Source organism: Pyricularia grisea, chromosome VII (assembly GCF_004355905.1).
Source record: "Pyricularia grisea strain NI907 chromosome VII, whole genome shotgun sequence".
Classification (NCBI taxonomy): Eukaryota; Fungi; Ascomycota; class Sordariomycetes; order Magnaporthales; family Pyriculariaceae; genus Pyricularia; species Pyricularia grisea.
Genome location: NC_044975.1, coordinates 1,738,708 through 1,764,662, shown reverse-complemented (window position 1 = coordinate 1,764,662; position 25,955 = coordinate 1,738,708). Strand labels below are relative to the sequence as shown.

The window sequence follows — 25,955 nt, the reverse complement described above, 5'->3', positions numbered from 1 at the left end:
GGGGAAAAAAAAAAAAAAGAAAAGAAAAAAAAAGAAACAAAAATTACATATAAAATTCCTGAGCTGGGGATATTGCTCAGCATTATCTTTGCAAATGAACAGAGTGATTTGGTATGTGGCTCAAAAATCGAGCCGAGTTAGTTGCCATGAGGGAGGACAATGGATGGGTTATTAAGTCTAAATCTAGTCTAAATGACACCAGACTTTGCGACTTGGGATTGATGTACGGTTGTGGTCATTTAAAACGACTCATATATTAAAGCATACTATTGTCACTTCTAACTACCTGTGCGATAGACCAGGTAGGTAGATGACCGGCTGTCTTGTGTACTTTCATAAAAGTCTTCATTTCATACAGAGCTCTGCAAGTCATGATCTGAAAAGCTACACAGCAATGGTTGGACCCATCAACCGAACCCGTGCCGCATGCCACGCACGCGGCCTTGTGGAGCTCTACTACTTACAGGGAGGAGCACAGGCACCCAGTCAAGTCACTCAGGGCTCTCACTCAGCCGGGCAGCTAACTACTGTAGGTACGGTGCATACGGTACTGTACCTAAGGTAAGCACATGAGGGAATTGAAGCTCCCCACCTTTTGATCCTCCTGACGACACCCTGGACAGGAACCCAATTGTAGCCAAATCCATTCACGCATTCAACCTCCACCCACTTTGCTTGCGGTACTGTAAACTATCTATCACATCTACGGTTCATCATTCATAACGCTTCTGGCGTTGTCTGACGTCCAATGCGTCTCTAGCAAATCATTTCCCCCCCTCTTTGAAACCACCCGGATCTCTTTCACATTGCTTGTCCTTTACTCGTATTGTCGCGGCACTGGCCCGCCGCCCTCGATTTTCAAAGTACACGCATCGCATTGTACGTCGTTGGAACCAGTACACCTTGGCCCATCAATCCATCTTCCAAACGGCAAAGAACCGTCCATTCAGGCCAATCCGTCTGGTCATCCGACCCGCAACGCTTACGCCCACTGCCAAGTCCCTGCCAATCTTCATCTCAGCCTTGTCTGACCAAACAAAGGGGAGGGTCATGCAACCGACCGAGGAATTCAACTGAGACTCTTCCCCAGGGCCCCGTCGAGAAACTAAAATCGTCGTCGCCATGTGGAACATCTCGAGCTTTGTGCAAAAGGCACAAGAGCTGCTTGACCCGACTCAAGGCCTCAACCTCAGCCAGTCCGACAAGAACCCGTCCAAGGCCACGTTGTTTCAGCACCAGTTCCGCCTGCCCTCGTCACAGCATCCGCTCTATGAGATCGCCGCCGAGCTGACTATCCCGCCCGCAAATGTCACGCAGGGCGAGAAGACGGCCGACATGGGCTGGCACTATGTCGGCCGCCTGCATCTGTCCGAGTCTTTTATCTGCTTTTCCACCACGGCATCGAGTTTCCTGCAGTCCGCCAGCACTTCGAGCTCATCAATATTTACAGGCCAGACACATGGTGGAGGACCAAGCGGCAATGGCTTCACATTTCCCTTGTGCGCCATTCGCAAAGTGGAAAGATTAAATAGCCAGAATTACCAGGTAAGCGCCAGGCCATGAAAACAAATATAGTTCATGCCACAAGTATAATCAGCGTAACGGATCACCCATAACTGACAAATTCGTCTCTTTCGGTTGCAGTTTGCCCTTGCTATAACGACATGGAATGGATTGCTCCACGAGTCTGGCAACAAGGACAAGGACAAGGATAAGGACAAGGCGGCAAGTAAGGATGGCAAGAACCAGGTCAAGGAACAAAGAATAACAGTACAGCTTGCCGGTTCTCGGCAGGCTTGCGAGCGTTTCTGCGACGGCCTGAAGAAGGGCCTGCGGGCGGGCGTTGGCAACGTGGCAAAACTCAAAAGAGTTGTTGCTGAGTGCTACTCGGAATACCTCCTAAGACCCGAGGACCAAAAGGAAGCGAGTGCTCCAGACGCCGGTCTTGGTCTACAGTTCCGATACCCAGGCGACCCCAAGAAGCTTCGAGATAGGGCAAAGATGCGATTGTGGGCCGAATACCTTCGAGACAACGGTCGGAACTTTACATTACTGCGGCAACCAACTTTTCACAAACTCATCCGGGTCGGTCTACCAAATAGATTACGAGGTGAAATGTGGGAGCTTACTTCTGGCTCTGTGTACCTGAGGCTAGAGAACCCATCCATGTACGAGGAGACTTTGGAAAAGTTCTCGGGACAGGAATCGCTGGCTATCGACGAGATTGAGAAGGACCTGAACCGCAGTTTACCAGAATACCCGGGCTATCAAGACCAGATTGGTATCAACAGGCTGCGCAGAGTTCTCACGGCGTACAGCTGGGTGAATGCCGACGTCGGTTACTGCCAGGCCATGAACATTGTGGTCGCAGCCTTACTGATCTACATGTCTGAGGTACAGGCCTTCTTCCTGTTATCGACCCTCTGCGATCGTCTTGTGCCCGGTTACTACTCGACAACCATGTACGGGACTCTCTTGGACCAAAAGGTCTTTGAGTCCCTGGTGGAGAAGACGATGCCTATTCTGTGGGAGCACCTCGTCAAGAGCGACGTGCAGCTCTCTGTGGTGTCTTTGCCCTGGTTTTTATCTCTGTACATCAACTCGATGCCCCTCGTATTTGCCTTTAGGGTCTTGGACGTTTTCTTCGTTGAGGGACCCAAGGTCTTGTTCCAGGTCGGCCTCGCGATCCTTCGAATCAACGGTGAGGCGCTGCTCGACGCGACAGACGATGGCGCGTTTATTTCGGTCCTCAAGTCCTACTTTGCGCGGCTGGATGAGTCGGCGCATCCTCGATCTGAAAATCCAAAGTTGCGCGCAGTCACCCGCTTCCAGGAGCTTATGGTTGTTGCTTTCAAGGAGTTTTCAGGCATCACACAAGCGAGCATTACAGATTTGCGGCTTAAGAATAAGGATGCGGTCCTCAACAACATTGAGAACTTTGCAAAGCGCACAGCAATCAGGAATCTGGGACCTGACAGCAAACTGCTGACCCCCGAGGAGCTCAGTGCGCTCTACGACCGCTTCTACACCGTCTTGTACGAGCGACAGCAACGCGAGGGTATGATACAGGAGGAGAACCAAAGACGTGCTAAAGCGAACCGAGGCCGTGTCCACGAGCTCAAGGTTGAAAAGGGCCGCGTTGGTCTTGGGGCGAGCACAAGCTTGATGGACTACGATGCGTTCCGCGAGTTTCTGGCAGCCATGGCAAAATGGGCCATGTCGGATTCGCCCACAACGCCCCGCAGAGAGACATTCCCCGACAGAGGCTATAACAGCATGAGGAGGCTGGGTGCAGGGCAATTGTCGCCCTGGGGCAACGGACCGGAACCGGCCGACCACGAGTTTTTGCGGCGGCTTTTCGCAAAGTGGGACGTCGACTCTGCGGGAGCTCTGACGCTCCAGAATGTTGTCTCGGGTATGGCACGCATCAAGGGCAAGCGGGACATCATGGGCACCATCACATACTTGTTCGAGCTGTACGATGACGACGGTGATGGACGAGTTGATCGCGAGGGCATCTTGAGGATATCAGAGGCACTCCTTTTTCTCTCTAGAAGAGGACTTGAGGGCACGCTGAGTCCTTCAGGCTCGACGACTACGTTAAATGGCTACTCGGAGCTTCAGGTTGCAGGTGACCCGACCGCCAACGACGGCTCTTTGGGCGGTCCCACAGTCAACGAGAGGTTTCTGGGCAGCATCAGTGCATTCATAAGGAGGTGCTTTGAGTATGCGGATCCGGACCACCCAAAGAACCAGGATGCTAAGGTCGAACATGAAAAGATGCTGGAGAAGGTTGAGGAGAAGCTCCACGAGAAGCATGCCGAATCACCAATCGCAGAGAAGAAGCATCGCGAGCCACTGATGCCCCCGCTGTCACCAGATCTTGTCGATCCTGACGCGTTTGCGATTGGTGACGACGATGATGAGGATGACGAGTCAGGGGAAGAGGACCTGTTGGCTATGGATTCACCAGAGGGAAGCCCGCAGCTCAAGCCTGCGAAGAAGCCTACCCCGGAGCCTACCCCTGAGCCAACCCCGTCAGCCGAACCGAAAGAGGAAAAGACGATATCACCTCCTCCACTGGCAGAGTCTATGGTTTCGGAAAACCAGTCATCCCAGTCATCCTTACTTGATGGTGTAGTGTCACGAAAAGTGTCTCAAGCAAAGGCGAACGTGGCACTTGACCCTTCAAACCCGCTGCACATCACCCTCCCAACTTTCAGAATGGTAGTCCTGGCGGATGAACTTCTGGAGCAGTTCTTCGAATCCAGCTTCCCTGTTTCTTTCCACGTGGTCGAGGGTTTACCTAGCAGCAACAGCAGTGGTGGAGGTGCAGGCTCAGCCGGACCTTCTTCGATTTTTGGTGCCTTTGGCGGCGGAGCTGGAGGAGTTGCCGGTGCCGGCAGAGGAGTCCGTGGTGTCTTGGACAACATCGTTACCGATGGTATGAGGGTTGCGGCTGAGGTCCGGAGGCGGATGGAGGAGGCGCAGAAGGAACTCGAGAAGAATGCGACCCCATATCAATACCAGCAAAAGGATGAAGAAGATGAGGATGATGATGACATCAGGGGTCCTTCTTCCTCGTCGAGGACGCCTCGCATCGGTGCCGCGTCTGGCTCGAAATCTGCGACCAAGTCGGTCAGGTCAAGCGACCGCGACCTGTTGGAAGGTGCGGATGCAGAGGCTGACGGTGGCGGCGAGGGTGCCGGTACAAAAGCGACGGCCGACGTCCAAGGGGCTTCGGGCAAGGGCAAAGTGGAGTTTGAGGGTTGATATGATGATTCACGGCAGCAAGTGGCTTTTGTTTGATGTCCTGTTCTGCTTAGAAATGGCGTTAAGGGGGGGAATCGTATGGCTCAGTGGGCGTGTGTGTCACTGTTTATTTTGCAATGCAGAGATCCTCGATCATCTCACTCTTGTTACTCGCATCAAGGGCTCTTTATTTTTTCTTTCCTTGTTTTTTTCCCTGAAATCATGTCCAAATTCTAACCAACTGATTTGGCTGTCTGGGTCTCTGGGCCCCAAGCATGCATGGATGTGTGTCAATCTCGTCAATGTGGCAAGCATGATTGTCCTTGTAGTTCATTTGTCCCGAGTAGTGAATACAAAGGATGTAAGCACGCATTGCCGACTGTTGTACAAGTATGCGGTATACTGAATGGTTTGCACAAGGTATCTGACACATCTTCACATTGTATATGGTACTGTAGCCAAGATGAACCGCTCTCAAGCTCGGGTAACCGACTGCCTGTAGGTTTGTTTTGTCAAGTGTACAGTCGTACTGAGTGTATTTACTGCAGTTTCAGCCAACTTACCTTGACAAACATTGTAACCGTTACGGCGTCTTGTCACCAGTAGCGTATGTAAATGACACAAGCGCATATCATGACGAAAACCGTAAAAAAATAAAATAAAAAAAAATCAGGGTAATCTGAAAGTATACCGGTTTTTTTACGTCGAATCCTGCATAGTGGCTTACACATGACGCTCTCGAAAACCTTGGATATGTATTCAACAAACATATAGGGTTTACTACCTATCTCGCTAGTGCACTGCCATGAACTGAACCCTGAGCACCGGTGTAAGTGGTTTTGGAAGCAAACATTACTGTCCTTGTAATAATATGCTTGTTAAGATCAGTTGAGAACTCTCCCCTGTATGGCCCACAGTTATCCCGATTGACCAAATATAAAAGGATGATGCAGAACGTTTATTCGACCCGGACTTGTACATCTCGTCACAATCCACTATCACAGCCAAACCCAAACATTTCTACATCAAAGAGCATACTATAATTGTGTTTTTTATTATTACAATCCCACTGTGCAAATATGCAGTTCAACTTGAGGAGCATCGTTCTCGCCTTGGGGTTTGTTTCGTTTGCCGCAGCAAAGGAATGCCGCTCAAGGGGTCCGGGAACTCCTTTGGGCCCCAGTGACCCGTGTCCAAGAGGCTTCCCCATCAATTGCCCAAAAATTGATACCTTCGGATCCTGCTGCAATGCCAAATGCGATTCTTAACCAAAAAATGCTGGGGCTACGAGTAAGACTCTTTGATGACCCAGATCTGAAAGTCTACTAGGAAACATTCCAAAACATTCTTATACTGACGGGCTTTTCTACTGTTTTATCTAGCACAGATGAAGTTCAACTTGGGGCAGCATCATTCTCGTCCTAGGTTTTGCCTCGTTCGCCCCGCAGCGGACTGCCGAGTAAGGGGTTAGGAACTCTTAAGTTGAAAAAGTCTCACGACAGCTCGAAACGGGGTTTCCGGTGGGGGGTCGTAGGAAACACTATGCTGTTAATATCTCACCTACGAATGTTAATAAAACATATGTGAGAACTTCTTTTGTATAGCTTCATATGTTGGTCTTTTGCGGTACTGGTTGTTAGACCGGTACAGAGTGCCAAGATACCGAGTTTTGCATGATTACGCTCGTAAAGACACCTGTTACCCGAAAATCCTTGTTGTAACTTGATGTCAGTTGTACCCTGTAAGTTGTCAAAATTAGTAGTAATGACATTGTTAAGCCGCCTAGATATCTCTGACAGTGGAGGGTGTGTGTTGATGCTGTCGTAAGCTATGGCACTAGGTGGGCAATTTTGATAGCCCGTCACAGGATGATGATGGTGGCCGTGGGGGAAAAAAATACCCCCGAGGAATATCTCACTAAGGATGGCATTGCTAACACAGCTATGCGTGGTATTGTTGTAGTCTCGCTATAGCGGTATATGGCGATTCGCTCCATGCAAGATATACCGTGTCCTAGGTTTGATTACCATATATCTACCCGCAATTGTCTCGCTATAGACCTCATAGGCGGAATTCACCTGTTTGAGTAAAAACAACCTTCCCCTTCAGTATATTATAACTTACCTAGTTGACAAGGCCTCTACTTGCTGTTCAAAGGTGCACAAAACGGCAAGTCCTTGGTCCAAGATAGTCAATTTCTTCTCGGGATCTTTTAAGATGGATGTGAGCGGAGGTAAATACGAAAATATAGCATGTTACGAGAGTGAATGAAGTCTTCCGCCAACAGTGACGGGAGACTTGTAACTATATCTATTCTAGAACTAATCTAACAAACAGTAAGCACAGCAAGTTGATCCAGCAGAATGTCTAATCTTCGTATTCTGTGAAAAATCTTATCATTGAGGGTACCCGACAGGCTCATAATACCTGGCCTTGTAATCCGAGAGACGAAGTCTGGATCTGTTGCCTACACTTGGTATCGCCAGGAAACCTCCTTTATACAAAGGTTTCGGCCAAAAGAGATATACATAACTCCTCTGATCTGGCCGGACTGAAGGCTTTGGCAATGTGTATACTCATTCATGACCCTTTTCGGATCTTCGAGGAGGGGTGAATGAATAGTTACGAATATTAACTTGATGATAAAACGTCCAATTTTTAGAAAATGCAGGCCAAAAAAAGATGACAGTATAGGATATTACATTCGAACTCTATTTTAAAGCCTTTTGGGCAGTCGGGGAATATGAACAAAAATATACTAAATGAATCACTACCGCATCTTTTATGGCTTTTCGAACCGTTATCTCTACGGTTATACATTCGTAAAAAAAGCCTTTTTGTCTTGCAGTCTTTTCGTAGTTTCTTCATATGGATCATAAGTCCATAGCAAAGGCATTAACTAAGCTGTGGCCTTTCATATGTTTATTTGCTTTCATACGACGGATTTATTATCACTTGCGATAATACTGAAGGCCGGGAGGTTGGACTGTTCCATCGATGGTAAACTAACAAAAAGTTGAGAAATACTCTAGGGCCCGCTCACTCTTTCCGGCCTTACAACCCTCGTGGCAACATAACTTCACCAGAGGAAGACTGGAAGACGTCAAAAAAAAAAAAAGGTGAAATATATAAAATCTTATGAGAAATGTCGAAATGAAAAGGCAAATGATGCGCAAAAATGCAAAAACAAACTCGGATACGGGGAATCGAACCCCGGGCACGACGGTAACTCATTTATGAGAGCGTCGTATGTTAGCCACTACACCATATCCGATGTGACAGATTGTTGGAAGCACGAGTCATGTCACCGTGCTATACTCCTACCTTGCTTCCGAATACCATGCAGACGCTTTTGTTAAACCCATTTCCTTGTGTCGGAGAATCTTTGATGTAAGATGGATTTAGCTGCTTTTGGAGTTATATCTCTATTGTTCTACATCCAGTTTGGATGATGGTATTTGGAATAAACGTGATAGCAGTTACGAGGTTGACACACCTCTATACTGCGTAGGTATTGAGAGGTAACACATTACTAGAAACGTACATAGATAGGTAGGTACCCAGATCTGTATTTATATAGATTCATAAAAGTCATTTTACACGGCATCGTCTATAGTCTATTTGCTGTCGTAATAGTGCGCCATTTGCAGCCCTGCCCGCTTGAAGCCACACTTGTCGTAGAAACCTTCATTCTTCTCACTGCAGTCCAGAATACTCTTGTAGCACCCGACCTTTTCTGAGATGTAATCAAGCGCCTGGATAATGCGCAAGCCGAGCTTCTTGCCCTGCTGGTCCTTTGCAACTGCGATATCTTCAATGTGGCCGACCGAGGCGAGGCTATGGATTCTGTAAGAGAGCGGCGGTGATTATTCCCCACGTCAGCAATTGCACATCTAGCCAGTACAAGACACCAGGGGCGGCGGCGCAGCAAAGCAAAAAAGCCACCGACACTATGGGGGATAAAAAAAAAGAAGAAGAAAAAAAAGGCAAAACCTACATCTTGCGCTCGACAATCAACGCGCCTGTCCCGACGACCCTCCCCTCTGCGTCCTCCACCACCAAGATGTAGTAACTGCCGGGCGACTGGGCAAACTCGTCAAAGCGCACCTCGAACGCGGAGCGGTCAAACTCGCCGACCGTCGTCAGCACGCGCAGGCAGTCGAGGTAGCCCGAGTCGTAGTCCGATTTGCGCAGCGAGCGCATCTTGTAGCCCTCGGGTAGGACCGCGGCGACCTCTGGCGAAATGAGGTCCAGCGAGAACAGGCCCGCGTCGGTCGAGGACGCGCCGGCCTGCGACGACGCGTCCGAGTAGAGGATTGCCATTGCGGGGTAGACGGGAAAAAACAAAAGGGAACGAGTGTTTTTGCGGGCGGCCCGTGAAAATGCGATTATCTTGCCTCTGTAATAAAAAAAAAAGGTTGCTGACAATGTGCGACGGTGAATTGGCTCCCGGACCGTCGTCTGAAGTTCGTTGCCGAGAGCGTTTGATGCGGATGTTGGATGGAGTTGGGTGCTGGTGGGGTTCCCTAGGCAGGTTTTCGTATTATTTGTTATGTAGTCTGAATCAACTCGGGTTAAAAATACCTATACTACCTTGACTATAGTAAGGGGTAGAAGCGGTTGGGAATACGGGCGGCAAGGTATTAGAAGACTAGGGATAATCCCCAAAGTGTAATTGGCTAGGATAGGCACGTGCGAACAAATGGCACTGGTTTTGCTGAGTGGCGCCTACTTGTATTACGAACTTACTTCTCAACACTTATCAAGACCAGCTGAGAGAGCTTGGAGATAATAAAAGCTGTATATGGCCTGCAGAACCTCTACTGATAATTTTCCTTAGTTAAACGGTAAAAGAGGTCGATAAAACCAATTGGCCAATCAAATACGTCCGTCCCCAGGATAAAAGTCCGGATAAGTTTATTGTTATTTATAAACGTCTGTTACGAACCAAGAGGTCATAATGATACTACTCTTTTTGGTTATATTTTGGGGCTGAGGTTTAGATTCGAGTTGCAATTATATAAGTGCGCCCAAATGGGATTTTCAAACAACAGTTAGTCGGTTACTACGGATCCCTTGGCTTTCTGTTCCTTGGCTTACTGCATCTTGTCGAAAAGAGCCTTTCCCATGATTGAATACGGAATAATAGTAGGTGATCAATGTAGCATTCCAAATTTGAGACTATGTGGAACGCGCGTTCAGTTCTGAACAGGTGATTTCTGGTTGGATAACAGAATCCCTTGATTTACTTACTTGTACCTGGTGTTCCTACATACTCCTGCAAGCAAAACACCGGTATCCAGTTCATTGCAAAAAAAAATCAAAAATCGGTTCGGTGCAACCCAACATCGATTGGTACCTTGCCTGACAGCTGCGTGAGCTGCTACACTAAAGTCTGGTCAGATTTCCCATGTGCCGTTCTTTCCGGGTTTCCAGCACCACCGTACCCACTGCCCAGACCCCTGGGCGCCCCCCGAGCGAGCCGCTAGGCATTGCACCCGCCCACATGCTGCCCAGAATAACCCCTCTGCCAACAAAGGACACCAAATTACTACTGTACGTCCGAGACCACACCGAAACTTGCCATCCGGACTTTCGAAACTTTGTTTCTTTCCGACAGCCTGACTATTCTCTTTCAGTCGTGTTTTATGTGGTTGCGACTGTTTTTAACAAAGATTTAAACAAACTTAAACTACGTTATCGTATTTTGCATCGAACTCGACTAAAAACATAATCATCACTATTTCCCCCCCGCCGCTGGTCCCTTGCTTGACCTAGAACAACAAACAGCATCCGTAATTGCCATAACCCAAAATCCGTGCTGCTTCCCGCGGCCCACCCCCACGTTACGCCCAACATGGTTTCCGCAGAGCGCCAACAGATCATCGAGACGAACAAGTCGCTACGACTCATCAAGAATGTACGCCTTGTGGCTTATGCCTACTACCCCGCGGGCCTGACCCCGATCTTGCCCACCCACTCCGAGTCTCACCCCAAAAAAAAAGGCCTCACTAACACTCTGCTTCTTCTTCCCTCCCCGGTCCACAGGAACTCGAATCCCTTCTCGACAAGGGAGTCATAACCGAGGAGGCATACGACTCCATCCACACACTGCTGCCCGCCGAGGGCACGCTCGGCCGGCGCGGCGCCGAGGCCGCGACGCCGGCGTCATCCTCGGGCACCCCGGCCCCCGCAGCAGCAGCGGCCGCACGCGCTCCGCCGCCCGCCGACGAGCTCGCCAACCTCAGCATCAACAACAACCACGCCACGCCGCCCTCGTACGCCCAGAGCAACCCCGGCGCCACCGCCGGCAGCAGGCCCCCTCCCCCACCGCCGCCCAGCAAGCCCGTCCTCTGCCACGCTCGCGCTCTGTACGCCTACCCGGGCAGCGACGTCAGGGACTGCGCATTTGAGCGGGATGACAGGATCGCCGTTTATGAGTAGGGTTTTTTTTTTCTTTTTCTTTTTTTCCAATGATGCCTTATTTCCCCCCTTTCGCGCTCTCACCAACCTTTTTCGTTTGAAAGAGCAACAAAATGGGACCATGTCACTAACTCAACCTTCAAAAAGGTACATGAACCCCGACTGGTGGATGGGCCGCAACCTGCGCACCGGCCGCGAGGGCATCTTCCCCCGCAACTACGTCGAGCCCGAGCCCGCCAACGACAGCTACGCCAACGAAAAGTCGGCCGGTTACAACGCCTACAACGCCGGCCCGCCCCAGGGCCAAGCGGGCGGCTACTACGGCGGCGGCTACCCTCCGCAGCAGCAGCAGCAGCAGCACAACCCCAACCCTTACAACAACCCGGCACCACCCATGGCCATCGCGAACCCTCAGCCTGCACAGCCCGAGCCTCAACAAGCTCAGCAGCCCGCCGAGGGCGGCGGCAGCAAGATGGGAGAGATGGGCAAGAAGATTGGAGGCAAGTTTGGAAACGCCGCAATCTTTGGAGCCGGTGCGACATTCGGAGGCAACATTGTCAACTCCATCTTCTAGACAAGCTCTGTATATTCATTTCGTGGTTGTTTTGTATCGCATCAGGATCTTTTGGCGATGTTTTGAGTATGTTGGTGGCGACTATATGATGTTTCTATCTCTTAGTGGGACGGTCCCACAGGTGCGGGACAAAGGCAGCAAGCAGATCGCATCAATACCTTTCTCTGTGGCGTTGGGTTATGTAAATTCAAGTTTACTTTTCGAACATAAATGGCAAACTTTTACTCATATTTCAAATTTTCAATAATTGGACTTTTTCTAAACAAGTATCTTGCAGTGTAAAATTGGCCAAAGCACTCTGGATGGGTCACTGTAGGATGTGTGTGGCTCCAAACGTGGCTAGGAGCCTGCTACATGCACTGAACTTTTCGTGTCTATCAACCTACGAACTCTCTAAATCCTCACATGAGATGGTATAGTATAATTCGGCCTCCGGAAGAAAACACTCTAGATTTGTTTGATCACTGCACAAACTTGCTGTCCTTGACAACATACATATCGACATACTCGTCAACCGAAGTGGCCTCAAGCTTCTTGGCATCCATGCCCAGGTCGATGAGCTCCTGTACCTTGGCGGCAGGGTAGTGAGCCTCCAGGTGGCGCTTGAACTTGGACAAAATCTCGGGCTTGGCCTCCTCACGACGGAGGCGGTGACCGAGCGGCGCCTCGATGACAACCTCATCCAGGAAGGTGCCATCGTTGAGCTCAACGGTCAGGCCGTTCGAGATGGTGCGGAGCTTGGGGTCGTGGTAGTCAGCAGTGAACTGCTTGTCCTCAACACACCTGATCTTCTTGCGGAGGGACTCGACGAGCGGGCTGGTAGCGGCCTCAGAGCCGTCAACGTAGTCACCAGCCGTCAGGCGGCCAAAGACGAGCATGACGGAGCACATGTACTGGATGCAGTGGTCACGGTCGGCAAAGTTGTCCATGGGCTTGAACTGCTTGTCGATGATGCGAACACAGGCCTCGTGTGTGCGGCAGGTAATCTCCTTGATGTCGGCGGCTGACTTGCCCATGGCCTTGAGCTGGTCGTGGATCTTCTGCGACGCCTCAACGGCGGTTTGAGAGTGGAACTCGGCTATTGATGGGATACAACAGTTAGTAAAGGGGTGGCGGACAAGCTGTACTAATCTAAAATGCAAAGTTGAAGAGTCGAGTGAAAGTTAATACACACCAGGGTAGGACACCTTGAACAAGACGTTCTCCATGACGTAGCTGCCATAGGGCCTCTGGAACTCGAACTTCTTGCCCTTGAAGAGCACGTCGTAGAAACCCCAGACAGGAGCCGAGAGAACGGTGGGGATACCAGCCTCGCCCTTGAGGACCTTCAGGGCCAAGTTGACGGCACGCTGGCAAGCATCACCGGCAGCCCAAGACTTGCGCGACATGGTGTTGGGAGTGTGTCTGTAGGTACGCAGACTTTGGCCGTCAACCCAGGCCTGAGTAACGGCATCGGCCGTCTGCTTGGCCGAGAGTCCGAGCATCTTGGAGACGACTGCGGTGCTGGCAACCTTGACAAGGACGACATGGTCAAGGCCAACCTTGTTGTACGAGTTCAAGAGAGCCAAGCAGCCCTGAATCTCATGTGCCTTGATCATGGCCTCGAGAACATCACGGACGGTAAACAGCTTGCCGCCGGCGATGGGCTTGATGTTGGAGCCAGGGGCGGCGGCAGCTTTGTTGGTACGGGTGACCCAGTCGGCGACGGCAAGGATGGCGCCCAGGTTGTCCGAAGGGTGGCCCCATTCAGCAGCCAGCCAGCAGTCGTTGTAGTCCAGCCAGCGGATCATGGCACCGATGTTGAAGGCGCCGTTGACCGGGTCCAGCTGGTAGGGGGTACCGGGGATCTTGGTGCCATTGGGAACCGTAGTGCCCTCAACGATAGGGCCCAGCAGCTTGGTGCACTCCTTGAAGCGGAGACCCTCAAGACCGCAGCCGATGGTGTCGAGGAAAACCCATCGTGCCGTGTCGAACTGGCGATGCGGTGGTACGTCGGTTAGCCTCGGGTCAATTCAACGCGATGATTTTCGTCATGGCTGGGGTAATCTCTACAGAAAGAATTGAATCATGGTGTTGGTGCTACTCAAAAGCCACCGACCGACCTTTGTGGGGTGCGGGGTTTTGTGTTTTGTTTACAGGGGTGGGTGTGGGATGGGGGGCTGGCTCACGGCTAATTCAGAATCGATTGGGGTATCGTGGACATAGCTGGCGATGTCCGAAATCTCGGGGTCGTACTCTCGGGCTTCTGCGGAAGACATGTTGGGTGCTGAGGATTGGCGAGCTGTAGAGGTTGAGAAGGAGGAGGTGCGGACAGAGGATGTAAATGCAGATGTAGCTCCTCGAGGGGTGGAGCTTGGCCGAAGTGCGGAGGTGCTGTTCAACGAGGCCAAAGTCGACAAGCTGCTTCGCTGCTGTTGGATGCGAAGAGACCGGCCGGCCACACGGAGGGTGCGGTTGACTGCCGACATCTTTTTTCCTCTTGTAATCTGGAAACTTGAAAATGAAATAAACCGCGCTCCAGGCAAAAGTGCACCTGCACACTCAAACTTTAAGACTTTCAGAAGAGTCGACGGAGGAATCAAGAAAAAAAAAAATAGCAAAAAAACGGTAACAATCAGACAGAATTGAACCACACAGCAACTGCTCGGCAAGAAGCGGCGTGCAGTATGGTTTTAATGCTTCCTTCCCTGTAGATTAAGACCGAGGACCAGGGGCCTTGTCAAAACCCTGGGGAAGCCATGGTCTGTGCTTGCGACATAATAAAGCCTACAGCAGCCGCGAGGTGGGGTACGGGCTGGCTCTTTGACTTACTCCTCCTTTACCCCAGCCAAGCTCCGTGTTGACCTCGGCTTTTCAATTCCTGCCGGATTAGAAACTGTTGCGCTATCTATTTACGAAGTAGGAAGTGGTTACCAAGTCAACACGGCTGGCCAGGACATGTGCAAGACGCTGGAAGAACCAGGTTAATATAGCACTCGTGATGTTTTGATAAATCTTCAATTGAAAAAAAACCGTTTTCAGTGCGCACAATTAACAATTGGGAATCTTTGACTTTGACTTTGGATTCAATACAATATATCAAGCTTGATGTTGCAAGTAAGGGTTAGTATTTGCATAAAAAAATATTCTCAATCACACGAACTGAATTGAGCCTATCTTTCAATCTTACGCTATACAATCTCAAAACTTCACCGTTTGTTGCATAGTGTTTAATGCTCTCAAATTCTCTACTTTTAAACTGTTTAAGTTGGCGAAGAACCTCGTCACAGATAAGATAGGATTTCAGTGCATATTGAGGTACGGTGGAAAAATGGCCAAGTAAATACCTACCAAAGACCGGTACATGGTTAGGTAAACCAGTACCTAGCAAGGTGGCGACATAATATATACCTTACCTATCTACTTTCACATGCTCACACAAACCGCCTATGTGATTGTGATAAGTTGGTTTTCCGGTTGCCCGCATCTACCTATAACCATAAACGCTCCAGACCAGATGAAATATAGCAGGATTACTGCTCGAAAATTCAAACAAGTGAAAACCCCAAAACCGGCGCCATGCGCTAGAAGCTACCTCATATCGCAAAAACAAAAAGACAAATACTAACATAACAGCGACAGTGTTGTGACCGCTCTCACGCTACCTTCCCAGGCAACCTCCACGAAATCAGATCGTCCCGCATCTCAAACTCGTCAACCTCTCGAGTTCGTCTGAATCCGTCACTGTCGCTGCTGCTTGCCCCTGTGGCAAAGCTCGCCAGGCTGGGCGCCCTCGAGTGCGATCCGTCCCTGCTACGACTGCTATGGTGTGATTTTTCGCCTCTATGTCTTCTACCATAGTGGTCCGATTCTCCTTCTTGTCCAGACGCCCCGCGTGATCTGCTGCGTCCGCCAGAACCAGCCATCAGCATCGTCCGGCTGCTGCGTTCACTGGCCCCACTGCGCTGCCTCCGATGGCCGCCGACGAAGAAGGCCTTGACGTCTTTTGGCCGTAATGTGCCACCGCCAACTCCTCCCGCACTGCTGCTCCCGTCGTTATCTGACGACGGGCTGCCATTACCGCTGTCGTCACGACCCAAGATCGACGGAGGGGCAAGGGAACTTGCCGCCGAGAAGTGCGCCGAGCGCTGAGACCGCTGGCGTCGGTGGTGATACTTGTGGGCAGATGCATTGCTGTTACTCCTGCCCATCCCGGAACGGCCTCCGCTATCGGTCGACCGGCTACCGCCCTCGCCATCCATATCGGTGAAGCCTGAGCCACCACCAAATATGTCTTCGATACAGGCATCAGCAGTCAGCTCACCTTCTGATGGGGGAGCTACTATGGCCGCTGCGAGAGAAGTGCGGTACATGTCGTGCATCTCGGAGGCGTCGCGTGACTTTGATATAGCAGGTGCGCCTGGAGGAGTTCATCAGCATCGACCTTATCCAGCGATAGCAAAAGGAATGATGGGCCCGGGAATACTCACGCCCAACTGACAACTCGTCTTGGTCTCCTTGCTCGCCCGTCAAACCGAGACCTGCAATACCGCCAAAGACAGGTGCCGTCTTTAGCGGCGGTGCAACAAAGTTTCGGTCGCCATCAATTTGTATCATCAAAATACCCACTTTGAGGGTACTGTTTATTTTGCTTTCCTGCATCAGATGCCGCCGAACGATGCCTTCCCGCACATCCGACGCAGCCTCGACCTCCTGATGCGTACTGTTGCCGGCGCTGCTGGCTTTGCTTCCTGGACTCGGCGGCGGCCGGTCGTTGCTCATGGAGCTCCTATGCCGCGAGTGGCCCAGATTGAGCTTTCCTGCCTGGTGGTGCAACTGGTCTGCCACGGCCGCCGTGGCAGCAGAGGCTGTGGCAGCTACGGTGGCAGGGATACCCCCAAGCCCAGTGCTAACGGTCCCAGGGTTCGGATCTTGCCTATCCCGGAGGATGGCCTCACTCTCTTCGACATATTCAGCGAGGTTTAGAGTAACTTTTCCAAGGACTATTCTCTCATCGGCCTCGTTGAATTCTTGCAAGACCTCAAACTCGATGGGGCACTCCTCGAGGTTGTTGTTACGGTCGATATGGATGCGTACAGGCACAACCTTGCCGTAACCATACTCAACCTTGTGGTTTGAAATGGGACACTTGCCCGTCCTCCCACGGTGTTCGCCGTGTATTGAGTGTGGCAGATGCCATTTGATCTGCGACACTCCATTTACTAGCGGTACGTTATTGAGGTCATATATCTGGCAAGGGAACTCAAGTCAGCAAGTCGCGCAAGCCAATTCAAGACAGCTCAAAGTGTGGATGATAGATAACAGGCAGTGAATATTGACTGCTGCCGCCCTTAAAATCAAAGCACACGTTGAGCTTTGTTTCCTCCATCGTGTACATACCCTCAGATGAACCTCAAATTTTGGCTACATTCAAGTTAGTCAATCTATGATCGTTTGAGTACTCGACAAAAAAAAAGGCCCAACATACCTTTTTCGCCTTGTTTACTGCAGGCAGAAAATGTAGCATTTTGTCAGCACTCAGTCTGGTGGTGGACTTCATGATTGCCCAACTGCGGCGGCAGATGGGCTTGATGGGGAAACAAGAAGTTGAGGGCGACGAGGCCGAGGAAGGCAGCGGATAGCGCTTTGTCTCGGACTTTCTCCGGTAAGGATAAGGGCCACTGCAACTATCACCAGATGCAGATGCAGAAAGTAGACAGAATATCAAAGCACATGATGACTGCTGCTGGCGCTTCTTGGCGCGCGAGGATGCAGACCCGGGTTGGGCATTCCCTGTTCTGCGGCGATTCTAACCGTCTTGAAACATGGAATTGTTGCTGTCATGCCCGCGCACCGTGACGGATCCAAAGGATAAAGAAGAGATGTTTTAGGTGCCTGGGTTTGGTACCTCGAGTCTTTGAGGACACAGTGGAGATGGACAACGAGACGAATCAAGCAATCGAGTAGTAAACGTAGAAATGGAAGTGTGAGAGATTAAATGGGTGATGGATAGGTAAGGTAGTAGTAAGTGCTAGTAGGAAAAGAAAACAGACACTGAGATACCAAAAGAACGAGATTGGATTTGGCTTACTGAAGGAAGTCATGGCAGTAAATCCAGACTTTGTTGCTGTTTCGTCTTCATTTCCAGTGCAACAAAATCAAAAGAAATCCTCCAGACAAGGGGGAGGGATTTAATTTTCAAGCACCGTTGTCTGCTCTTGTGATAAACAGCCTGAGGGCTGGTTAATTGATAAAAAAAATAAAATAAAAAGTGTTGAGTGAGCGCAGGAAACGTTACGGAGCCGCGCCTGCTGGCTGATAAGCCGCTCTCAGCTGTCTCAATGGCGCTTCAATTGCTCAGGCGTGTCCGGGTGTTTTGCTGGGTGTGGCTGCTGACCATTACAGATCAAACCTTGTACACGCGGCAGCCGCAATTGAGTCGGATTGGCCGGGTCGCAACGGACAGCAAAATGTGTGCGACCGTGAGCCACGCACGCGCCTTTTTTTTTTTTTTTTTTTTTCCCTCTCCTATGGCGATGCCAGACAGGTATGCCGTACCTATGCCGTGACGATATTTCCGGCAAGCTGGTGGTCTTTTAAGGGCACTAAAATAAATGCCGAGTGTCGATCGCAGTCAAATTCGTCCTGCTTGGCCAATGACGACAGTGGCGCGTACTTTGGTTTACCAGGAGAAGAGTGTTGGATATAACCTCAACAATTGTATTGAGACGATTTGTGTGACCTAAATAGCTGGCTGTCTTCAAAGATGATGTGAAAATTTTTCAAAGGACTAAAAGCAAGCAAGCAAGCAAGCACGCCTTCCAGGTGATTTTTCTCAGCTTTTGTGATGGTCACGTAGCCTCACTTTGAGAACCAACCACTCAAAACGACACGAACCCCCCGACGAGAAGACACTACTGAAATCGCAAGTCTGCCAAGGCAAAGGAGCTCTGACCCCACCGAATCAATCTACTTACCACGGTAGGTACGGCGGTACGGTAACACTCGCTCCTGGATAAAAAGCCTATCTGTCGTTGGAGACAAGATAACTCCGGAAATCCACAAACAGAAAGGTGAATGTTTTGCTTGAGAAGATAGAATTGATATGGAACCTTCAGCTACTACCATAGCCAGGTGAGGTATACAAAGATGCAGTTCCCAAGATCTGTTGGCGACACTCAGGTATTATTGATTGAATTTGGTTTCTTCGCTGCTTAAAGTTAGTGATTACCAAGCCGCCTTGCAAGCTCCCTCCGTACCTGTACCTAGGTACTGTACCGTACCTGGACTAAAGCTTGGACGGAGCTCCATCCAACATCCAAGCTCCTCGCAACCAATGATATCCTCTAAAGATTAGGCCCCACTTCCATGGACCCGTTGATGTGCTGAGCAAATTGCGTCTGGCTTTGTGATTTGTTATTCCGTTTACAATTTATTTACTGAAATTATTTGTTGCACGCGCGACACAATGATCAAATTTGAGGCTGGTTTTGTGATTGTCAAGTCATAATTTCCAATGACCCTCAAAACCATACTGACCCTACCATAGCATTATCTGAGATGCAAGGGCCGGCAAAGAAGGTGCCCTCGGGCGATGCCCAGCCCAAAAAGCGGCAGGCAGGACCTCAGGATGACAACGCCGGCCCCGGGAGGCCCAACAAGCGGGCCAAGGCTCGCGCCGATCGTAACATTCCCGTTCATGCATCCGCTTCCGATGCCGTCACTGGGGATGGCGACGTGAACCTGCCAATCTTCCTGGAGGCTCTCCAGTCCAGCATTGGCGGTCTCGAGAAAGCCATGCGTAAGAGCAAGGCCTCGGGAACCAAGCGTGCCTTTCAGCAGGTCCCCCGGGATATGCGGCGGCGCACTGCCAGTCACAACCCTAAAAGGGTGCCAGGTCGACTGCGCGCCCGCGCCCGGGTTGAGATGGCGTCAGACAATACCCCGGCAAAGGGTAAGAAGAAGCCAAGGGATACGGTTGAAAGGGCACTTAATAAGGTGGAAAAGGCGAGGCGTTCACTCAGGAAGACGCTCAAGCAGACCGAGGTAATCCGTGAAGAGCTTCATCTCCGTGCCAACACTGTGCAGTTGGCCGAGATTAAGACGAACAGCAAAACTGCTGGGGAGTCACGCTGTCTCAAAGCCCAGTTTGAGCACTTGTCAAACGCTCTGGACAAGACTCGGCAACTAGTTGGTCGACTCCAGGTTCAATTAGACTTGGATGGTATACGGAACGCAGCAGACCAGACACTCCTGGCTGCCCAAGAGGCCAAGAATCTCGAGGATGCCATGACGAAAACTAAGAAACTAAATAACATGCTATCAGAGCTCAGAGATCCGAAGCAACCATCGGAACTATCTGAAAAGCTTGGAAAAGCACTTGCCAAAACCAAAAAGCTTAATAAGAACCTGGCCAAGGTCAAACAGCCCACCGCATATAACTCTGACATTGCTGAGAACGAAAAAGGGGATGATGACGTAGAGATGGGCAGCGATACGGACAACCCACAAACACAAACATGTGCTCTGCCTTCTCGGCGGAAAAACGTGCCAAAGAGGGATGAACAACTGCCCACACATCTCTGGCATGCGAAACGAGCCAAGATGTCAACTATCGATAACCCATTCTTCAGCAAGCCGACACCTATCAATATGAATACCAAAACTGTCCGCAAAATCCATAGAGCCTACAATGCGTCCGCGTTCATGCATGATGCGAGCCACAGGGGCTTCATTCAAGCCTCAGGTCCTATATACGACGTCAAAGCGGTGTTGGAGGTGGTGGGAATAAACTACCCGGGTGCCTCATCTGATTGGATACGTGGATGCCGTGTGTGGACTGGTATAATCCGCTTCGCAGAATCTGGCAAGACTGGAGATATTACGCCTGCTCGAGTTATCTGGAACCCATCTGGCCAATCCCTAGACATGCTAGATGAGGTTTCAACAGAGCGTCAAGTACTAATCGAGGTCGAACCGGATACCGTCCAGTTGGTCATTCATGCTCTGACGACTGCAGCAGATCATCTTGGCGACACAAGCAACCAGGTGACCATACGAGATCTTTCCGGCAAGCTTGGATGTATAGAACTGCTTGGCCCTGGCTCTGGACAGCGCCTGACTGATATACTTATGCCACCGCACTTCCCAAGCAATCAAGATGCACGCAACCCGACTCATTGGCGGCTATTCCGCGCAATAGCACAGACACAGCCCTCTATGCTTGGACACGCCGTTGTCATGGGACTGATGATCAGATATCCTGACAAGTACGGCAGAGAAGATGTCCCTACGGCAGATTGCAATGATAAAGACGACGCTGAGCAGCTTCTTGAAGCGCAAGAGGAGTGGGCAACCGAGAAAAATCCTCAACCATTGGCACTTTTGGATCGAACTATAAGAGGCGGCGCTTTGCAAGTGATACAGAAAAAGCAAGTTGCAGCAGTCAAGGCCAGCACGGACGAGGCAAAGGGATCAGATCAGAGTGGCTCTTCAATACCTATACTACTTCTGTGCTCTGCATCACATTCACGCGGAATCGAAGGCAAATGGACCATCGTCTGCCAACGTGAGCTGGTCAAACCGCTATGGCTCCGTCTGTTCAGCCAAAAAGGGCATTTCGGCGGCGAGATTGAAATAGCATGCGTGGAGGAGATGCATCGTATACACACAGAGCAAGCGGTCAAGTTCTTTCCCGTTGATTTTCCACACACGGTCCACGGAACCCTGTGGGAGCTCAGGGAGCGTGATCGTCTCCAAAAAGAATGGGAGTCACGTCCGAAAGGCAAACGAACAAACTGGGCAACCCTGAACCTTGGACATGATGGCAAAGGTGAGCATGGAAATCCTTTTGCATGCGATTGGGAGCATCTTCTGCATGGCTCAACCTCGCCTCGGTCCAAATTGCCACACAAGTCGAAGGAGGACAAAGAGGTGAAGGATAATTCACCGGTGCGTCTTGTTTCGCCAGATGTCCCGAGACCTTTTGCAATATCTGTTTCTTCGGCCCTTTTCAGAGACTTTTTTCGGGCCGGCGTTGACCCTGCAAAAAGGCCTTCAATTCCCGTGCTCGGAATCTCCACTGTTCATATCAGCATGTTTGAAGGAGGCGTCCCCAATCCCCGTGCCCGAGTCTATCTCCCCCCAAGCTTGAAGGAACAAGAAGAGCTCAGAATCTCATGGCTTGAGCGCTTCAAAGTTACAATTGGTAGTGTGGGAAACAAACGCACGCAAAAGTCAAGCTCGGACCGACGGTTCCCACAATCATCAACTTTTACTGAGCGCAAGGAAATCTTGGCGGAAAGCCTATTCAGAAACACAGATTGCGAGACTGCTGCTGGGATGGGGGCATCTCCCGTAAAACAGTATCCCCAGGTCTTTGCCAAAGACCTGATGGGATACGTGACAAGCGGCGGATATAATCTAGCTAGGGGCAGGGGTCATGGTATTGGCCACCTAGCGGCGAGCAAAATTGCGGAAAGCATGCAAGCCACTATCGATGTGGGAGGGTCATGGAACGATGCGGAAACCTTCTACTGCGTTGTCCGCAACGTTGGGGAAACGATCTGCCGACCAGCGATCTGGTGGTTCGTTGAGGAAAATAGGGGTAGGAGATAAAGCATAAGCGAGGATCAAGGGGCGGGAAGCACCGCATACGTCTAGCCATGCTCGTGGAACCTAGGCCAACTTTGGAAGATATGAGATGATAGCAAGCTTTTCTTCCTTTCCCTTGGGCGGCATTTCTAGAAGCTTGACTGTAGCCGCCAGCGTTTCAAGTTGGAGGTCTGTCCCTGCAATTCAGGCTTTTTTTGGTGCATCTTGCTGCGATAGCGCGCTTCTTTGTTAACCTTGCGTATGTGAGCACGACCCAAGATAGCCCCTGAAAGCACCACGCCACCGGCATCTAGCACCCGTACCAGGACCCTACAGCATCCGTGAACACCAAGCGTGGAACGGAATGGCGTCACCAGATGCGCTTACAAACAGAAATTAATGTGCATCTTGCTTTTTTTAACTTGTTAGGCAACAAATCCCGAAAAAAAAAAAAGAAAAAAAAACTCACCATATCGTACGAGGTACGGGGTATGTTGGACGATGCGCACGATCGGGCATTTGCCGAAGGGACTGTAAATTGCGTTTTCAACGCCACCATGAACCGTTTGCCGGCGGTGGCCTACTCTGCCTTAATGTGTTAGTTGCCGTGGGGCAAATTGGTCTTCAAGCCCCCTTCCGTGGGAATAGTATCGGATTGCGCATTTTTTCCTTTAACACAACCGGTCAAGGCATGCCACCTCTATAGTGAACGTAATGTCTAATATCGGCATTTGCAGTTCGGGAGACCGGTGGTGTTTCCTCTATAACAACGCTTAAACTTATTAATAATAAACCCAAAGATTGAGGTGCCGAGCCTTTTTTTTTTTTTTTTTTTTTAACAAACTTGAGCTCAATTTGACAGGAAGCAAACGTTGTAACTGACTGTTAACAAATATATTTAGTAATTACTTAATATTGTTTGGAACTCCTGGATATGATAAAGGTCTAGCAAAGTAAGGCCTTTACGTAGTATATAAGTTAAAGTTACACGAGTTGACAAATTCAAAAAGTTTTGGGGGCTATAGTCCGCAGCCTTACTGGGTAGTATTCAGATAGGTATGTCTTTATTTATACTGTGTCAGGGTGTCGTACTTTGGGCCTGTAACTTTCGTACCTACCTAGGTACCTAGGTATGTTAGTGCTCGAGGCAGGATGAAAATTTATGCGACCGCGTCAAGCTTTTCAGATAACTCAATCTTGCTTAACAAACCGTAAACTATTTCATTTCTCTTCTTTGACCTCGTATAGCGGGCTATTCAATTGACAATGCAATTAGAAAAAAAAAGTTTTATGGTTTACTCACGCCTGGTCTAGGGATAGGTATGCATAGCCATCTTTGGAACCGATCGGATTGTGCTTCGCTTGGCAGCCGATCTCGATGTACAATGCAACTACCGGTAAGGGTATTACCCTCTGTCAGCCCTGTCACTCTTTTAGTGGCCAAGCCGACTTGCCTTTCGGTAAGTGGCGTGAATTTTCATCTGGGATGACATGAAAACCAATCTTGTCGGTCATGTCCGATGTTTTGCAGTTGACAAACTAGTGCTAGCACAAAGGGGGGAAAATTCAAGAGTTTTTATGTAAGGGCTTAGGTAGATTGACTTTATTTTCTTTTTGTCTGGTCTCATCTCTTGTACTGTTTGTAGACCTGGCAACGGATAACAGCAAATTTCGGAGGAGGGAGGGAGGGGATAAAGTGTACGGAGTACACATCATACAGAGAGCTAAATGTTATTTGGCTTTGACAGCAGGGTGATTGATGTTCATGGGTGTGAACATTCTTTTACTTTTACTTTTCTTTTGCTTTCCGGGTTGGCCGCTCACTTCTGTTGAAGATCATCAAGGGGACATAGAGGCGCAGCAAGCATTTATTGTTCAACGAATCAATGGCCTGTTTTGGTAGAAGCAGTGCCCTTTTTTATTAAAGAGAACCATACATTGTTTCCTTTCGGTGTGAGCAGTAGTACATGGGCGGCATTGCGTGACTTGGGTCACAAGTACCGATAAATATGGGTAGGGAAAATCATTATTAGGTCGCACATATTGATCTCCCATCCAGCCCATTGTAGGATGATCATCTTGGTGCGGTGTAGCCTTTCTCGGGTCTGTACAATGCTTTTGTCACATTGTGCGTCTTTGTTTTACGGGGATGTTTGCGTGTGGAGAAGTGCGGGAAATGGTCAGACGTGTGGCGGTGAGACGTCTGTCAGAAATAGGTACAAACCGCCGCTTCGGCTGCTATACTTTGGGGATGCATAAAAAGACTAGGGCCAGGCCGAAATGGAATCTGGTTAGTGAGATGGTCTAAACTCTTCGGAACGAGGTTAAGATTCATTAGCGTCCGTCGCCACTAGGCCGGCTCTTGGGCTACGACAAGCTATGAGAAGAAACTTATGATTTAGGTAAAATACAAAGGAAACAAAAGCAGGTGGTCAGGAACCCAAGGTAAAGCATTTTTTGTTGTATCTGTTGCTCATATCGTTACCTTGAGAATACGAGACGGAAGCCTACAGAAGAAGGCATTCCGAAGCCGGGACATATTCTCCTATGCTTATCTCCGTTAGACACTTACTTATCTAGGAAAAGGTAGGTAGTAGTCATTGAAGACCCCGTAGTCCACACCTTATCTGGCAAACTCTTAAACTAAGGGCAGGTTGAAGAAGAATTGCCATTGTCGGCAATGTCGGGCTTTGAGGGGTGTCCACCATGAGGCATAGTATAGTAATCAATATCCTGTAATCAACGTTTGTTTGGCTGGTGTCAAAAAGGTAGCCAACGAGTGGGACAAGCAAGCAAACAAGTCAGCGGCTATGGGACCATAACCAACAGAGCCCACCACCCCACATCAAACGTGGGGCGCCCCTAATCCCTGCAATGGGCCTAATGCAGATTGGTCATCTGCGATGGCTTTGTGATTGCCCCGGATGTCTGGTGGTGGAACATGGGGTCATATGCCGTGACATTGAGAAGATGGGACTATCGGTGACCCTTGCCAAAGCAAGGTAGGTAGGTCAGTTAGGGCAGGCCATCATTGATTGAGCTTGAGAGAGATGGTGCTTGGAGGGTACCATTGTCTCTTTGCTGACTGATTTGTTTAATTGTTTGTTCTTGTTAGTTGGTGATTTGTTTGATTATTATTGACTGATCAGTGTGATTGATTTCGTTATCTTACCGGTATGACGTTCAAAGAGAGCAAACGGATGAGGGTGCCAGGGCTTGCCAGGGATGGGATTTTAAATTGAGGGACACCTCCCATATCCTTAGCGCTCCAGTGGGTCAGTCCCATGTCCCAGGTTTCCGACCCCATTTGTGGGTTGGCCTGAACTCGATACTTGTATGCAGGATCTGTTTTTGGTAGGTAGTCCGTTGCCTTATTACGTAGTATAGGCAGGCGGATACATATGGCGAGTTTTGCATCCCAAATTCTCAAGTGTTGGTTGCTATGTTTATATTTCAACGTAAGGTGGTTAAGTAAATAAATACCTAGGCATAGCCTCGAGGGTAAAAGTAACTCGAAATGGGGCTGAAAGAACAGACAAGGCGGAAAAAAAAAAACAAATCGTTAGTAAACTGGTAATGGTAATCAAAAATTATCATGGCGCAGCAAGTGCCTCCAGAAACCCGTTGGAAATGC

The 25,955-nt window shown here is 49.7% G+C and overlaps 7 protein-coding genes across 8 annotated transcripts; 3 read left to right on the top strand and 4 right to left on the bottom strand.

The window, feature by feature from the left end:
- The first annotated feature begins 670 nt into the window (after positions 1-670).
- PgNI_10543 (uncharacterized protein) lies at positions 671-4,981 on the top strand. The gene is made up of 2 exons (XM_031130515.1): positions 671-1,545; positions 1,645-4,981. The coding sequence occupies exons 1-2, from the start codon at positions 1,123-1,125 to the stop codon at positions 4,771-4,773; spliced, it is 3,552 nt and encodes a 1,183-aa protein (XP_030979460.1). The 5' UTR covers positions 671-1,122; the 3' UTR covers positions 4,774-4,981.
- Positions 4,982-8,301: 3,320 nt separating this feature from the next.
- Positions 8,302-9,075, bottom strand: PgNI_10542 (uncharacterized protein; the record flags this gene model as incomplete). Its single annotated transcript, XM_031130514.1, has 2 exons — positions 8,302-8,598; positions 8,750-9,075. The coding sequence occupies 2 exons, from the start codon at positions 9,073-9,075 to the stop codon at positions 8,370-8,372; spliced, it is 555 nt and encodes a 184-aa protein (XP_030979462.1). The 3' UTR covers positions 8,302-8,369.
- Positions 9,076-10,313: 1,238 nt separating this feature from the next.
- Positions 10,314-11,979, top strand: PgNI_10541 (uncharacterized protein). Its single transcript, XM_031130513.1, has 3 exons — positions 10,314-10,672; positions 10,801-11,192; positions 11,323-11,979. The coding sequence occupies exons 1-3, from the start codon at positions 10,610-10,612 to the stop codon at positions 11,747-11,749; spliced, it is 882 nt and encodes a 293-aa protein (XP_030979922.1). The 5' UTR covers positions 10,314-10,609; the 3' UTR covers positions 11,750-11,979.
- A 39-nt stretch (positions 11,980-12,018) lies between these two features.
- PgNI_10540 (uncharacterized protein) lies at positions 12,019-14,429 on the bottom strand. The gene is made up of 3 exons (XM_031130512.1): positions 13,918-14,429; positions 12,924-13,722; positions 12,019-12,827 (listed from the first exon to the last, which is right to left on the bottom strand). The coding sequence occupies exons 1-3, from the start codon at positions 14,215-14,217 to the stop codon at positions 12,211-12,213; spliced, it is 1,716 nt and encodes a 571-aa protein (XP_030979463.1). The 5' UTR covers positions 14,218-14,429; the 3' UTR covers positions 12,019-12,210.
- A 742-nt stretch (positions 14,430-15,171) lies between these two features.
- Positions 15,172-17,288, bottom strand: PgNI_10539 (uncharacterized protein; the record flags this gene model as incomplete). The annotated part of the gene is made up of 4 exons (XM_031130511.1): positions 15,172-16,148; positions 16,219-16,978; positions 17,129-17,152; positions 17,217-17,288. The coding sequence occupies 4 exons, from the start codon at positions 17,286-17,288 to the stop codon at positions 15,385-15,387; spliced, it is 1,620 nt and encodes a 539-aa protein (XP_030979493.1). The 3' UTR covers positions 15,172-15,384.
- A 2,000-nt stretch (positions 17,289-19,288) lies between these two features.
- On the top strand, positions 19,289-22,345 carry PgNI_10538 (uncharacterized protein; the record flags this gene model as incomplete). Its single annotated transcript, XM_031130510.1, has 1 exon — positions 19,289-22,345. One exon carries the CDS (start codon positions 19,289-19,291, stop codon positions 22,343-22,345), a length of 3,057 nt encoding a protein of 1,018 aa, XP_030979492.1.
- Positions 22,346-24,746: 2,401 nt separating this feature from the next.
- On the bottom strand, positions 24,747-25,736 carry PgNI_10537 (uncharacterized protein; the record flags this gene model as incomplete). 2 transcript variants are annotated; one of them, XM_031130509.1, is made up of 4 exons in its annotated part: positions 24,747-24,866; positions 24,944-25,297; positions 25,390-25,406; positions 25,494-25,736. In XM_031130509.1, coding segments are annotated over 3 exons (342 nt in total), but the record flags the coding sequence as incomplete, so codon positions are not given. The 2 variants fall into 2 exon arrangements, with proteins under 2 accessions (XP_030979499.1, XP_030979500.1); XM_031130508.1 differs by having other exon boundaries at positions 24,747-25,297.
- Positions 25,737-25,955: the final 219 nt, after the last annotated feature.

Coding starts and splice junctions, on each gene's coding strand:
- PgNI_10543 (XM_031130515.1), top strand. CDS start 1,123: ATGTGGAACATCTCGAGCTTTGTGCAAAAGGCACAAGAGCTGCTTGAC. Junction 1,546..1,644: donor TAAATAGCCAGAATTACCAG/GTAAGCGCCAGG, acceptor TTTCGGTTGCAG/TTTGCCCTTGCTATAACGAC.
- PgNI_10541 (XM_031130513.1), top strand. CDS start 10,610: ATGGTTTCCGCAGAGCGCCAACAGATCATCGAGACGAACAAGTCGCTA. Junction 10,673..10,800: donor CGCTACGACTCATCAAGAAT/GTACGCCTTGTG, acceptor CCCGGTCCACAG/GAACTCGAATCCCTTCTCGA. Junction 11,193..11,322: donor GACAGGATCGCCGTTTATGA/GTAGGGTTTTTT, acceptor ACCTTCAAAAAG/GTACATGAACCCCGACTGGT.
- PgNI_10540 (XM_031130512.1), bottom strand. CDS start 14,217: ATGTCGGCAGTCAACCGCACCCTCCGTGTGGCCGGCCGGTCTCTTCGC. Junction 13,723..13,917: donor CAATCGATTCTGAATTAGCC/GTGAGCCAGCCC, acceptor CCGCATCGCCAG/TTCGACACGGCACGATGGGT. Junction 12,828..12,923: donor GTTCAAGGTGTCCTACCCTG/GTGTGTATTAAC, acceptor TCCCATCAATAG/CCGAGTTCCACTCTCAAACC.